This window comes from Apis mellifera, linkage group LG10, assembly GCF_003254395.2.
Source record: "Apis mellifera strain DH4 linkage group LG10, Amel_HAv3.1, whole genome shotgun sequence".
In the NCBI taxonomy this organism is placed as follows: domain Eukaryota; kingdom Metazoa; phylum Arthropoda; class Insecta; order Hymenoptera; family Apidae; genus Apis; species Apis mellifera.
Window position 1 is genome coordinate 5337232 of NC_037647.1, and position 16149 is coordinate 5353380.

The window sequence follows — 16149 nt, forward strand, 5'->3', positions numbered from 1 at the left end:
ATGATACGAAACACACAAAAAGTAGATAGAAAAGAAATTGCACCAAAGTTTGTTTTATACGAATACAAAATCTAAAATCATATATTATATAAATCAAAGAGATATAAGAGACAAAGAAACAAGTATGATACGAAATGGATTGTATCAGTTATGATACCAACCTCTCGAAGATGGGTTCTTAAAATAAAATTATACGAAACACACACACAAAAAGTGGATAGAAAAGAAATCACACTAAAATTTGTTTTATACAAAATCTAAAATCATATATTATATAAATCAAAGAGATATAAGAGACAAAGAAACAAGTATGATACGAAATGGATTGTATCAGTCATGATACACCAACCTCTCGAAGATTTTTAAAATAAAATTATACGAAACACACACACACACACATACACCCAAAATAGATAGAAAAGAAATCACACCAAATTTTCTTTTATACGAATCAAAGAGATAAAACAAAGACATGATATCGAGTGCATCGATAACGAAATGCAATTCTTTGGAGGATCGTAATACACTAACCTCTCCAAGATGGGTTCCTTGAAATAAAATTATCGAAACGAGACGCAAGAAAAATAGATGGAAAAGGAATAACGGAGCAGAGCCTACATCAGTACGAATCAAAGAGATGGAAGCAGAGGCACAGACAGTGATACGAATGGATCGATATGCCTTTGGAGGATTGTATCAGTGTACCTGATAATACACTAACCTCCCGAAGATGGGCCCTGCGGGCCACCCAGCCATCCGGAGGACCAACCAGTAGTTCCTCCTATATTCTGTTGCTGTTTCGCCAGCAATCTCACTGTCAACGCGTACGTAAGCAGCATCACGCCCAACGGTATGTAAAAGCAGATTATGCTGCCGATCAACTTGTACAGGGGATCCGGTATTTGACAGGCACCGTCCACCAGCACCGAGTCGTCCTCCTGGAACACGGAATTATGCACTTAGCGTGATTATATATTCGCGCTTTGATCTTCCATACGGGAAAAATTGAATTTTCGTGACTTTATTATGGATTGATATTTTTATTTTTGAATAATATCTGATGGAAGGGATTCTATTGTAACAGAGAACTTTTCTTCTTTTTTTCTTTAGGAAGAAATGAATATTTTTTTAATTTCTAATCTTTGTTTTTCCTTAGGAAGAAATGAGTATTGTTTTAATTTCTAATCTTTGTTCTAAATAGACGTGTAATTTTCTTTTTTTTTAAAACGTATTTAACGTTATGCAAAATATGGAAAGATATAATAACTGCAAGGAAATATAAATATAAAATTTTAATAAAGGAAGAAGTTAATAAGAAATTTAATTTTTTCTTTTGATTCAAGTAAGAATAATAGCAAATCGTTTCGCGTTTAAAATTATCAAAATTATATAAACTATTGAAATTTATATCGATTCTGAAGTTTTTTCTAGAAAAATATAAAATAAAAGAGTAAAACGATCTGAAAAAATACTAAAATTCTGTAATTACATATATCTTATAGAAATAAAATCGAAATAACGAGAAATCAAGAAATACGAATATTTTATTAAAGTTATTCTTACTTAATTATATATAAATATTGTTAAAAATGAAATATTTTGTACTATTTTTCCAATTATAAACGAAATATTCCACGATAATATCGTTCGAACCGCCAAAGTCGACGTATATTACAAGACTGAATGTCGAAGGTACGGCGTATATCGACTCTTGTCTTAGTAAATAAAACGAGTCACGTCGTTCATAATACCGTGTAAATTGTATTGTATCGCGGATTATCTCGCTTAATACTTTATTTATCTACCTAAATACAATACTGAGGAGAAATATATAAACATATCGCCTTGTTGACCCATTTTTCGATTATTTAATTGTACAATTAGTCATTTAATTTATCGAAACTATATTTATCGATAAGAAAAAGAGAAAAATAATGATGGATGATTGCAATGTACGAGCATTGTAATTATATATTTTTTTTACATATATAAGAAATATTTAATATATAAATATGTTATAATTACAAACGAAAATTCGATATTTGGAAGGAATATGATTAAATTTAAATATGATATCTTTGCCAAAATGAAGCGAAGCCAGACAGTATATCCATAATAATATAAAAATAACTAAATCCATAAAATTATACAGACATAAACGTTATTAAAAATAAAATATAATAAAATTTCAACAATGGAATTGCGAATATCCAATATCTTCTGCTTGTTAAAAAAATAATAACGAAAATATTCAATCGAAAAACTTCTTGTTCGTTCCAGAACACCAGAACAATGTCCAAGCGTGGTCTCACTGTTGGCAGAGAGCTACAATCCTCACGTAAGGTATGGAGCAGCTATGGCTCTGGGAATCGCTTGTGCTGGCACCGGTCTGAAGGAAGCCATAGCCCTATTAGACCCAATGACGAACGATTCGGTGAATTTCGTCCGCCAAGGTGCTCTGATCGCCTCTGCGATGATCCTGATTCAACAAACGGAGGCCACCTGTCCTCGTGTCAAAGATTTCAGAGCGTTATACGCGAAGGTGGTGGTGGACAAGCACGAGGATGTAATGGCGAAGTTTGGCGCCATTTTGGCGCAAGGGATCATCGATGCCGGTGAGTAGTCGACGATTCTTGGGACGTTGAACGGTTGTTTTCATCGATGCTCGATAAGCCTGTTGGCTGGAATGTGATACAGATCGTCGATCAAAGAATTTCTTATTTCGAGGCAGAAAATAGCGAAATCGAAGAATCCTCCGTTGAACGTTGGTCGTGATGGTGTTATTGCAGTATTGTTCAAAGAATTGACGAGGAAGTTGACGAGCTCCTTTCGTTACGGTCTATGGATTCGACGTTTTCGACGATGGTAAACGGATTGCGGATTTGTTTTATTTGTAATAGTCTGCGAATTTTTTTTGTTTCTTTTTTTTTTTTTCGATATTCTAGGACAAATTACGAATATTTCTGTCACCGTGATATTTTTATTACCGCGATATGGTTTTTAAGAGATTGAAGATGAAGAAATTTTAAAGTTACTACACGAGACAAAAATATAGATCCAATAACTATAATTTTTAAATTAACAGTCACCGAAATTGAAATAGAATAATAATTATTGGAATGATAAATATAATTAAATCGAATATGGATAAATATAATTCTAATAAATAAGAAATTTAAAAATTATTTGAAATTATTTAAATTATTCGCTCGTCGATAGTTCTCAAGACAGAAAGGAGAAACCTCGGAAATATTTTACGTTTAATAATAAACATTTTACGTTTTAAATGATCATTCCAGGTGGACGTAACGTGACAGTGTCACTGCAATCGAGGACAGGCCACACGAACATGCTCGCAGTAGTCGGTGCACTAGTATTCACTCAGTATTGGTATTGGTTCCCATTGGCCCATTGCTTGGCACTTGCCTTCACCCCGACTTGTCTGATCGCTCTGAACGCCCAGCTAAAAATGCCGAAGCTAGAATTCCGTTCGAACGCCAGGCCAAGCGTCTATGCCTATCCTGCACCCCTGGAGGAGAAGAAACGCGAGGAAAGGGAGAAAATCACCACCGCGGTTCTCAGTATCGCCGCCAGGGCGCGTAGACGCGAATCTGAAAGGCGTGCACGTGATTCTCACGAGAAGATGGATGTGGTTCGTATTTTCAAATCTTTGCAAAGTTCTTTTATCATTCTTCTCTTGATATTATACATTTTCAATACTTTATAATTTATAATAAATATCCTTATTTTTTATTTGGATAGAAAAGAATTAATATTATTTTATTTTTCATTAAGAATTAATATTAAATTGACTATCGTTGAATTTAAAGGATATCATGAATTTTATAATTGATAACTTTCTGGATATTTAAAAATTTTATTCTATAATCTTTTTATTTTTATTTCCAATCATAGAATTTCCCCATCTCATTTATATAATAAATTATATCTTGTATGATCATTCTTATACGATCATAAATAATTTCTCAAGAATTCTTCGCGTATTTCTCTTCTTCGCATCTCAATTTTCCAATCTTCTTACAGAGATAATCATCAACTGTTTATCTTTCGCCGTTACCATTCGTTCTCCCAACGCAAAGATCATTTCCTGTTACATTGATCGACGGCGGGGCTAAAGATAAACGATGCTTCCGTTCAGATTAAAGATTTCTCGTTTCCGTCATGTTTAATTTTTAATTCGCAGGATCCGCCGGAGACGGTGAAGGAGCCGGTCGAGGCGGCGGCCAAGGAGAAAGAGGAGAAGAAGAAGGAGAAGGAAACTAAAGAGGTGAAAGAAACGAAGGTGGAGAAGGTGGAGAAGAAGGGCAAGGAGGAGGGCGAGAAAACTACGGAGAAGGAGAAGAAGGAGGCCGAGCCCAATTTCGAGATCCTTCAGAATCCTGCTCGTGTGCTGAGACAGCAACTGAAGGTGATACAATTGGTGGAAGGAAGCCATTATGTGCCCGTCAAGGATATTCAGATCGGGGGTATCGTGATGGTGAAGCACATCCAATCGGATACCGAAGAGGAATTGGTGGAACCAGTGGCCGGTAAGTCGATATTACTTTTCTTTATTTCTATTTCTATGAAGAATTTCTATTTTATGATTGAATTTTTCTGATGCAATTTAATTTTGTGTAATGAGGATTTATTAATTAATTTAATACATCTTCGATAGAAACATAGTTGTGTGTGTTTATGTGTATCAAATATTATATTGTATATTGTAATAATAATATCTTTTATTTTATTATGCTATATTAAATGTACAAGTTGTTAAAACTCAAGAAAAACTTGAGTTTTAAAGAAGAGTAATTTTAAAATTGAATTAGTCAAGCAATTAAAATAATTATATCTTTGAATTAATCATGTTTTCCTTTTTTAATTCAATGATTGCACATATTATCCTTTATTAACTATTGATTAACTCTTATATATATATAAAGATATAATATATTTTTACGATAGATAAATTTACAACGAGAAAATATTTAATAAAAAAACAACAGAAAGTCGTTTTATTCGATTCTTTTAACAATTCGTTACAATATCGTGAAAATTCTTTTCTTTTTCACACCATGGATCAAAAAATCATTTATCCCGCTTACGATAAATCAACGATTAAAACTACAATCTCCTCCTTCTTCATCCACATCCCCCTTAAGACGATTTCAACTCGGAAAACCATTACGCAAACTCAATTATTCAATATCTGTCGCACTTTGCTAAACTCCCCTTCTTTTCATAAGAAATTATCCTCACATCGGCTCTCAATTATCATTCTGTTCCAGCTTACGGTCCTCATCCGGAAGAGGAACAAGAAGCGGAACCACCAGAACCATTCGAGTACACCGAGGATTAAACGAGAGAAACGTCGCAAGAAAAACTTTACTGTGTGACCGCCAACGTCGCAATGCAAAATCATTTGTTCACGCATACACACTTAAAATAATTCAGTAGAAACGACATGAAAAAAAAAAAAAAAGAAAAAAGAAAAAAAAAAGAAAAATCATCCGTCATTTCCGTTTCGTGTAACGCTTACAGCGATACTTCCTGTCTTATTTTTATATAATTAATTCTTCGCCACTAAGTGGCTGTTTCTCGATATTGTTTATTATCTAAATAATGTGCTCTGTTTCTTAATTATTAAAAAATATATATATAATTTGCTCTGATGTGTTTGTCATTTATTGAACAACCTTTCCTTTTTTTAAGGATAAAAGAGGCGAATTTTATCGACAATAATGTAACAAATTTTGTTTCGAAGGTTTTGTTCGTTCTTTATACTATATTTTTATAGTTTTTGAATATTTCAAATAACTCTTTGATAAACTCTTTGTTTTCCCTTTTTTTTCTTTCTTTCTTTCTTTTTTTTTTTTTTTTTTTTTTACAGGTATGGGATTGAAAACTGTAGATTTAACTTTATAAAGACTGCTTCCACCCTTGTTTTTATAAAGAACTCTTTTTATATTTTTGAAAAACTTATAATGTTCTTTATATTATTCACAAGCTACGATTATAAAGGTAGAAAGATTATATTATAATATGTTTTATAATGTAAATGTAAAAGCTCATAATAATATATCTGTGTTTGATATTAACACAATATGAATAATAAAAACGAAAGCATCAAGAATATATTTCACATTAATATCAAACGATTAATACAATTATAATATGGTTTTTAACAATTATATCAAATTACAGGAAGGATTAAATATGGTAAGTAATCTTGTAATTACATCTTTTAAATTTTTACCTCAAATTATGGTGTTTATTTTGCATTTGGTCCAATAACATGCAATCTTACATGTCTCTACATTTTTCTTATTTATACTTTATTATAACTCTTGAAAATTGGAAAAAAATCAATGTTGAATCACCATAACATTTACAAGTACTAAATTTATACTGTTACACTTTCGAAGTTTAAATTCATAATAAAATTACACGAATATTAATGATTCGTGACTTTAATTAAATTTCTAATGTTTTTACTTGATAAATCTTCCAAATATCGAATAAACAAATATTATAACAAATTTTTTCTAACAACTTGAAATGTGAGAAAATTTTAATAAGATCCCCACATCTTTTAATATTGTACATTATTTTGACAAACTTATCCATCATTTAATTAAATATTATTAATTTAATGTAAAATTTAATCAATAGATTAGAAAAATGATTAAAAAAAAATTTAATAATAATTTTGCTTCGAACGATATATAAATCATTATTTTAAATTGTTTCTGAGTGACTGGTTTAAAAAGCTTATATTCAAATAGCGAATTCTCGAGAGGCTATTTCAAAACGACTATTTCGATAGAATTGTTATCGGGAAATTGTTGTCCTGAATACTTTGCATGATTGATTTCGAATGAACGAATGCCTTAATTGACAGATGCTCAAAGACTTCTTCCAAATGAGTAATTCTGAAAGATTAATCGTCGAAAATCGAAAATTGAAATGTTTTACTCTTCTCCATTAACGATTACACCGAAGCAGAAGAATTTCTCATTTGAATCTTTAACTTAAATACGTAAATTCTGTAATTTATTTTTCAAAAATTATATAGATTAATGTTAATACCTTGTATTTACGTTAAAAAGATTTGAATTAATATACGTGTCTTTATAATTACATTCGATATAATTAAGAAAGAGAAATCTTTTCAAAGTAAAAATTTTTATCATGATATAAATAATTGATCAAAAGATGAGAATAACTCTGTTATCTCTTTCTTCAAAAAGAAAATTTTTTGAACTAAAAACCACATAAGAATAAAAAAAAGTAATTATGCTTGAACAAAAGAGAAGAAATTTAGTATTCACGATTATCAAAACAAATAAACTTCACTAATTGTATTTTGAAACATCCCAAAACATGTAAATAAAAATATATAGATGAAAATATATTAAAATAATGATGTAGCACGATCGACAATATAATACAAATGAAACTATCAATAGCATTCAATTGGCCAAATCGTGCAGAATCGTGCAAAGCATCTCTCCATCCATCTATTCATCTCTTTGTCACTAACTGTTCGTTTTGACGAGATATCGGTGTGTCGTAGAGCGATTGACGAATACTTCCATCCTCTGTCGATAACGACCGACTCAAATTGTCGGTAAACGAGCGAGCATCTCGTTTGCATTCGTGAATTCAAAATAGGTTAGGTTAGGTGTCTGTGAAAGAAAACCGTTCCAAGAGCTTTCGCTTCATTGTCAGTCAATAGTGGCGAGACACCTATCAAACCTGGAATCAAACTCTATAAATAGTGCCGCAATAAAACTTTATCGACACTTGTATGATGCATCTTGATAATTCGTTAAACGAAATTATTAGGATGGAGCGAGATATAATCGAGAAAGAAATAAATGTGAGATAGTTTTTTCGAAAACTAAAAAGAGAATTATTCACTTATTTTTTTCTAAATTAATACTTAAACGTGTATTTTTTAATTATTTCAAACATAACCTCACTTTATAATACATAAATATACAGAGCATAGCATCTACTAATGTACAATATAAGGAAATGAAAAATTGCCACAATATCTTCCCTATTTTGATATTTCAAATTTTATTTCTTTGAAGAAACAATTGACAATATTCATAGCATAAGTATCAAAGTGAATGAAATTAAATCCATCTTCAATTCACAAAATTATTTCAAACACTTAACAACGCAAACTGGCGATTATCAATTTCACACGCCAATGTATGGGCGCCAATTTCATTCATGCCTATGAGAGGAACGCGCGAATTATCATTTGAAATTTGAATTTCCATAGACGAAATTCGAAATTCAGTTTCCTCCCGATGGAGGATTATGATTTCACGCGTGAAACGAAAGTTTTCCATATTATTGTTCGCGGATGCAAAAGTCGAAAATTAAACGCGTTGGGCCATCCACGAACCTTTTTTTCTTTTTTCTCTCTCCTCACGTTTAACAGCGCGTGGATCGAATCATCTCTCTTGCGTGAGAATACACCATGTGTCCGACAAAACACCCTCTCCTCCTTCGATCGCGTGCATCGTGAAAATACGATTCCTCTCGTTTCGGTGCCGTTTATTTATCGTTCTCCACATTCTCTCCTCGGAGAAATTAATACAATGGGAAGATTGATAGCTCGTGGAACGATCAAATTATTGGGAGATTGTCGGTTTAATTATGCGAGAATTATTTTTTCTCGTTGCCAGAATTGAAGAGTTCCGGGGGGGAAAGGATCATAGTTGTGCGGAATTACGAAAAGAAGTTTTTGGTATTTGAAATATAAAAAGTTTATAAATTTAAAAATTGAAAAAGTTTTTATTTAGAAAATTATTTTTTCGTTTCTTTTGTAACGAATTGATGAAATATTTTGAATTATTGTTTGTAGATTTTATGGAAATAAAATTTGATTTTATTTTCATAAAATAGAAAAGAACATAGGAATTATTAAGAAGATCAAATTTTGAAAGATTGTTAATAAGTTAATTTTATATCAGCGAAACTTAATTGAACAAAATTTCAAATTTTATTATTGTTTATTCTTTTCGTAATCTTATTATGTTAATTATTATTTATTACAATTTTGAATTATAAATAAAAGATACATGGATAGAATCAAACGATACATATATTAAATTGATAAAATATTTTCAATCTTTACTGTTAATTGTATAATTCATCAGCAGAAAATTAAAATATGTATTTCATTAAAATAATAAAAACTCGTTATTGAAATAATTCTGATATTTCGAATATTAATTCCGTCCATTTCGATTTTAATTTCAATGATAAATATATCATTCCATAGATTTTTTTTTTAAATTCCAACGAAGTTTCATCCATTATTTCGAATACGGATTTCCCTTCAATGTACAAAAATATAAATTTTTACTATATTATGTATCACATCGATTCCGAGTTTAATTCAAGCTTTTGCATTTCTTGCAAAATTTACTCAATAATATTTCTTATTAAGAAGATACTTTTACGTCAAATTTTTAATCATCAATCCTTCGAGAGATAAGGAAAAAAAAAAAATAATAATCCTGGGAGATTGCTTTCGCAGATTGTACGAAGTTTCAAATTAACCCGAAGAAAGTCTGGAAACTGTAAACAGAAGCACTGTTTATTTACGTTTGCGAGAAACTTTGCCTGAATGAATTTAAAAAAAGGGGATCATGGACTTTCTTTTAATATTCAAATAATAATAAACACGAAAGTCGTCGAGATATAATATACGAGGTTTTTGTTATCAGTTGTTGAATTCATAATTGAAGGAAATGAAAATCGAAATTGATATAAAATGTATGAATCTCGTGCTAAAGTGAGCTTAGAATAAACTAAATGTGGCTTTGCTAACTTGTTCGTGCTAAGCTGGCTTTTAAAAGTATGTTCATATCTTCCAAGAGTAATTTTATAGCTGCGATTAGTTGTTAAATAAAAATATGGAAATATAATATAGGGATATTGCAGAAAAATATACTATTTTATGCGAAAGGAAATATATTTAAATTATACTGTAATGAGAAACTTTTAATTAAACTTTTAATTATTTAAAAATTATCATTGTAATTTCTATTAAAATAAATCGAAACATGGATTTCTGATTAAAGATTATTTGTTTAAAATAACATTTTATATACTCATATAAAATCATCTGATATCCTTAATTTCTTCCATTTACAAAATTTACATGAAATATAAAACCTAAAACTATATATTATTCCATACTATAAATCAGAATTGTTGGAAAACATCTGAGTAAGAAAAATCTAACACATTCCTTTACTAATTTAATAAGTTTGGATGAATATTCAATTTATCCTCTTAATCTTTCACAAATATCTCCAATATATTGACAAAATGATATATAAAAATCTAGTAGCATATAATACAAAATTGATTGAAGACAGAAGCGTGAAATGCATAGTCGCTTTTTAAACCAAACGATATTCAATCGTTAAAGAAAAGGATGAGTATCGGTGATTGATAATTCATATTGTTCTGATCCTGTTTTTTAATTCCGGTCGAATTAATTGAAAACTCGTTCCCACGTTGGCACAGAGTTACATATTTTAACAAGTTTAATGAGAGACACGTGGAGAATAGGATTTAATAGAGCGGAACCAACTTTTCTTTTCGCTGAAAATTACACCTGTTTGCACATCAACGAATATATCAGTCTGCTATCAGATTCTAATAGTATTTGATAAAAATATTTATGCAATAATGATAATTCATTTATGTGCAACGTAAAAAGTAAATGTAATTTTAGATCTAATCTTTGTTGAAGATTTTCCTTTTCTTCAAGAAACTAATCTTGGAAATTTTTTAAATGTGAACTTAGATACTGGATGATCTTTAGATGGTTATTGAATTGGAACATGATTGAACACGTTACTATTATAAATAACAATCAATCACGTGCATACGTTTAATCATAGATTTTATGAGCAATCGAACAATCAATTATCAATGTATTAATTCATAAGATTCCAAATTCTTTAAAAAAATTTTATTTTACTCGTTCTCTCTATTTTATTTCCCATGTAGAATAATCTTTTACTAATTATCTGGTCGTATCCTGTTGAGAATAAAGCAGGTGCACGTGCACTTGACTGACATTCAAATGCATCTTTCCCGGAAACAAAACCTCCAACACAAATTTGTTATTCTTGATTTTCGTCTTATTTTGTGCCCGCTCGTACCATGAATTAGCCCACGCAGTACGTACAAAAACATTCCTTTTAACTCGATTGTTTTTCCGCCCCCTTTAAAAAGTAAATTTTAAAAAATTAAAGGAAAATGTTTGTGCTCTTTTCCCAGTAATAATTGTTCAGAAGTTGTACTTGGTAACAATCGAGAAATACAATCATTAAAACGTCATCAACAAAAGAAATTAACAATTTGCAAAATTTTTGTTTCGGAATGAATATTCGGGTTGAAAAATGAAATGTTTACACGCGAAAACAATGTTTACACGAGATTGTGCAAATTACGTCAAACTACCCACGTGAATTACGCTGCGTTCGAAAAAAGAAAAAGGAAAAAAAGAAAAAAAAAAAACCCACGTTTTCTTTTACATCCATGGGGCATCAAATTTACAAAACGAGATTTCGTAACTTTATGAATTGCAATTACCTTGATCGTGCTGGCGTGGAATTTGTAAAAATGCAAATATGAAATCCTGTGAAATATCGGCATGGATATTCTTGATGAAAAATTCAACGACGCGATTCATTATTTGAATTTTCATACGGAAAGTGGCTGGAATTTACGCGTGTAAAATTATCGATATTTTATCGTGCATTTGTCTCTTTCTTTTCTCGTGTTTTTATTACTGCCTTTGTCGCCGTGATTGAAAATAATTACACGATATTTCGAATAAAAACAAATATAACCGATGAAATAAATTATTATTAATAATAATAATAATGACAAAAGTAAGAGAATATTCCACGAATATTCTACAGTTTTAATTTTTCAATTATTCATTGTTGTGATATTGATTAAGATTATTAAATTTTTAAATATGTATTTATTTTTTTCTATATAATAAAGTGCAAAAATTTCTTGGCCCAAATCAGGGATTAAGAATTTCTGAATTAAATATTCAATTTTATAAATAAATACTTAATAGCTTACTTCAAAATATCAATTAAAAAATGGTATCTTGAATTTTTTTTCTTTAAAAGATTTTGGAACAATGTTCCCTATTATAACTCAATATTGTGTATCGCACAGATTTTAGAATTGCAGTTTTAAGAATTGCACGCATTTGCTTTCTACGATCCATGTCGGAAATAGAAGAACAAGAGAAAAAAAAACTTAACGTTTCGTGTTGCACGAAAAATCCATAAATGCCTATCTATGGTTTAATGAACAGGCAATTAAAAAGAGAAATCTACACTTTTTTCACTTATTTAAATTTCTCAACTGTATTATTTTTTAGTATTTCTTCTTTTTAAATTTCGGTGAATTCAAAAATTACTATAAAACTATTAAATTACTAATAAATTTTAAAAAAGGATTCATAAAATTAATAGAAATATTATTTAATGGAATTTGATAAATCATAACTTTTTATAATAATTGAATAAAATTTTAATTCTATATTTCGTTTCATTTCAATATATATGTTTCTTCGATTATAGCTATGTATCGCAATTCAACGCAGATAGAATTTATTTTTCCATATAAAATCAGAAAAAGTTACACTGATATCAGAAACGTTTCTGATAAACATTTTTCAAATCCTCACTTCTATTCAATTCGATATAATGAATATCAACAATATCAGTTAATTCCTGTACACCTTCCCAGTATTCCAAATCGATGCATTTATTCTTCACGAAACTGCGCCACAGAGCATGCAGTTACGATTGGTATCAGAAAATAGCTCTCGAATTACAATATTCATGCTTCCAATTTTCTCTTTTCTTCTTTCCCCCACGAATGTTCGTTTACCTTCACGACAACGCGCATTACGACGTTTCAGCACAAATATTTTACGTTTTCTAGGCTAACTCTAACATGCTCTAAATAAGATCTCTCGGCCTCGAAATATCGCGTGATACTTATTTTTAAATCGCGCCGCGAAAAAAAAACTCGGCGTCGATTGGCTCGCAGAGATGCACGAGATCCTGAAACCGATTCAAGAAGAGTTGAAAACGCTCGTCGAGATACCTTCAGCGATCCAATTTCGGATCGATTCGGCAATGATTCGGCTCACGACTGCGTGTAAGACTGACGCTTACGTTCAAGCCGATCGCGTTCGATTATTGCCGAATTGATCCGAATCGAAAATCAAATTTAACTCTGACGAAATTCCACGAAGATTCCACAGACTTCCTATTCGCGATGCAACGCTCATATACGCCTATTGTTTCATTTTATTAATTGTCTCACCTTCGAGTACATCAGACTGAGTGGCAAACTCATCGCGATGCTGAGAACCCAGACGAAGCTGATTTTCAACATGACCCGCCGCCTCGTCTTATTCCGACCGAATTTCATGGGATACCGTAGACTGAGGTATCGGTCCACGCTTATGGTGCACAAGTGCATGATGCTCGCTGTGCATAATAATACATCCAGGCAGATCCAAGCGAGGCAGTAAACTGACGGCAGAGGGAAATATCCTGTAATAAAAATAAATTCTTTCTGTATTACACGCGGTCGTTGTATAACGTTATTAAATTCATATTTCAACGAGATGAATAAAATATTGTCTTGAGATAAGTGACAGATAGCGTTTTAAATAGAACTTGTATCTCCTGAAAAAGAGATGGATATATAACCTATTTCTTTTTAATTTTTATTACTTGTTCCACGCTTTTCATAAATTTCAAAAGAACTGTATAACACCAAATTCTCCTGACATAATACCACAATTTTAATTTCCTTCGCAAAGTTCCACTAAAAAGAAAAATATTCTCAAATTAGGGCTGCTAATTCAAGATTTCTATCCTACCGTTAAAATCACTTCTTCGATTAATTCTTTCATTTTCCATAGAGTCTCGCATTCACGATTCGCGGAACTAAACTTGGAAATATTTCCGTGCGATTTTATCTCCTCGAAAACGTTCAACGATGGAGCAACGGCGGAAACTCGGTAAAATATTTGGCGAGCAATTAGAAAGTTCGAATTCGCGGGAAATGCGGGTGGTCCCGGAAGTGGGAGATACGCGCGAGGATTGATAGGAATCTCGGTGGCGACGGTGGCACGTGTGATTTCTCGTTCCACGTTCGCGGCAGTTGCTGGCGGATCGGATTTCCGGGATCGCTTGGCTCGCGGGCATATTCCGCCCACGCTGACGCTTTCCACCCCCGCATTCTATCCCGCTCAACTTCGCCCCGATACCCGCCTATTTTCTAGTCGTTTTGCGAACCCATGCGAAGCGTCGCGTGGCGGAAGGATCAACGAGTTGCCCGTACGACATATTGGATACAGGGAATTTTCGGGAATTTTATATTTATTTTGTGTCTAACTGTTTCTTAGATTTTTCATTAGGTTCGCTATCTAAATTTGTAAAATTGTGTAACGTTTGATGTTTTTTTTTTTTTTTGAATTCAAAGATTGAATTAATTATTTAAAATTACAGTAGAATTAGTTTTTGTATACGAATAGAATTTGTTCTCTCTTTTAAGATAGAAACAATTTTGATGAAATTTATAGTATTTTATTTTTTAATGTATGAAAGTATGTTAAGGAATATTTTATTTATGAATATTAAGGAGCTTGGATCAATGATGTTATTATACTATGTTTTCGTTTTTTGGTTAAGTTGATTCTTATTATGTGGTGATATGAAATTTAGTAGTAGTAGTATATGAATATATCTTATTGTTTTAAAGATGTTATTAATGTTATATCTGTAGATGTAGATTCGAATAGGAATTTTTTCGAATTCTTTTTTGAACGTATTATTCCTTAAACGATGCGTGATCGCATAGAAACTCGATAAGAAAGTGGAGGTGGTTTCATTGTTGCGGAATGTCGATGAAAGTATCTTCTTTTCATAGGATATATATATTGTATATACAATCCCTTTTGTTAAAACATTCCAGTTCATAAATTTCGGGCTTATGCCCTTCCTCTATTCATAAAAGCAGATTTATGCTGCGTTCATCCCTACGTTAACAGAATAGTTATTTATTCGATTTAAAAGAAAATCGAAAAGTGTAAATTTCAATTACACTTGAGTTTAATTAAAATATCGAATATTTTTGCGGATTTTTCATTTTCAAAAAAGCATCAAATCGGTTGTTACCAAAAAAAAAAAAAAGGTCGAAATTTATGCTTTTTAATTTTTTTGTACGGCTTGATAGACTTCCATTATTTAATTATTTTTTTTTTTCAAATTTTATGATCGGTTTAAACGTGCATTTACTCGATAATACAAATAATATTACCAGATTTACAAACAATAATATCGAACGTAAATGTTTGTCGTTTCCTCAAATAACAACAAATTTTTCGACAAATTCAATAATGTAACAATAATAACGACTATCATTAGATTGGTGGAGAATAATTATAGAATCATAATATTTCACTTTTCATTCATTTAACGAGCAATAAACATTAATTACAATTCATACGCTTTTATAAACAAAACGATACGATATAAACTCATTTGTTTTATCCTTTTCTCTGGTATTCCGCTAGAATAAACTTTTCAATGGTTTCGATTATAGGAAAACTTTTTGTTTATAAAATAACGATAAGCTATACACGTATGAAATGATTGGAAAAGAAAAAAACTTTTGTGCAATATAATATCTTCGCAATCCTTTAATATTGGAAAAATTATGCAATTAAATGCGAAATTTATTACAAGTGTAAACCGTAATAATTCATTCAATATCAAGTTTAATACACATAAAAGGAATAAATGAAATGAAAATAAAAAATTTTAAAATCCTTGCATCCAAAATTAATCTTACAAAAGCTTCTTTTTTCTTTTTTTTTTATATATTCAAGATTTAAATTAAAAAAATTAAAAGCAATTGATTTCCATTATTAGAAAGTAACGCAATTTTAATTCTTCTCAATTTTCACATATTATTTACGCATTCGTTGCAATGCGATTATTTAATACAAAAATATATTAATCTTTCAATATTAAATATTTCACAAACGAACAC

At 30.7% G+C, this 16149-nt stretch overlaps 2 protein-coding genes across 4 annotated transcripts in view; one reads left to right on the forward strand and one right to left on the reverse strand.

Moving 5' to 3' along the window:
* 5-HT2beta (serotonin receptor) overlaps nt 1-16149 on the reverse strand; it is a 119405-nt gene that overhangs the window by 32478 nt on the left and 70778 nt on the right. For all 3 annotated transcript variants that reach the window (XM_026443085.1, XM_026443084.1, NM_001204249.1), the window contains 2 exon segments: nt 13408-13640; nt 722-938 (listed from right to left, as the gene is read on the reverse strand). In XM_026443085.1, the coding sequence (XP_026298870.1) occupies nt 722-938; nt 13408-13640 (450 nt within the window).
* On the forward strand, nt 635-5675 carry LOC409699 (26S proteasome non-ATPase regulatory subunit 1-like). The gene is given in 5 exon segments (NM_001242465.1): nt 635-850; nt 2281-2615; nt 3300-3652; nt 4205-4550; nt 5292-5675. Coding segments are annotated over 5 exon segments (1278 nt in total). The 5' UTR covers nt 635-677; the 3' UTR covers nt 5363-5675.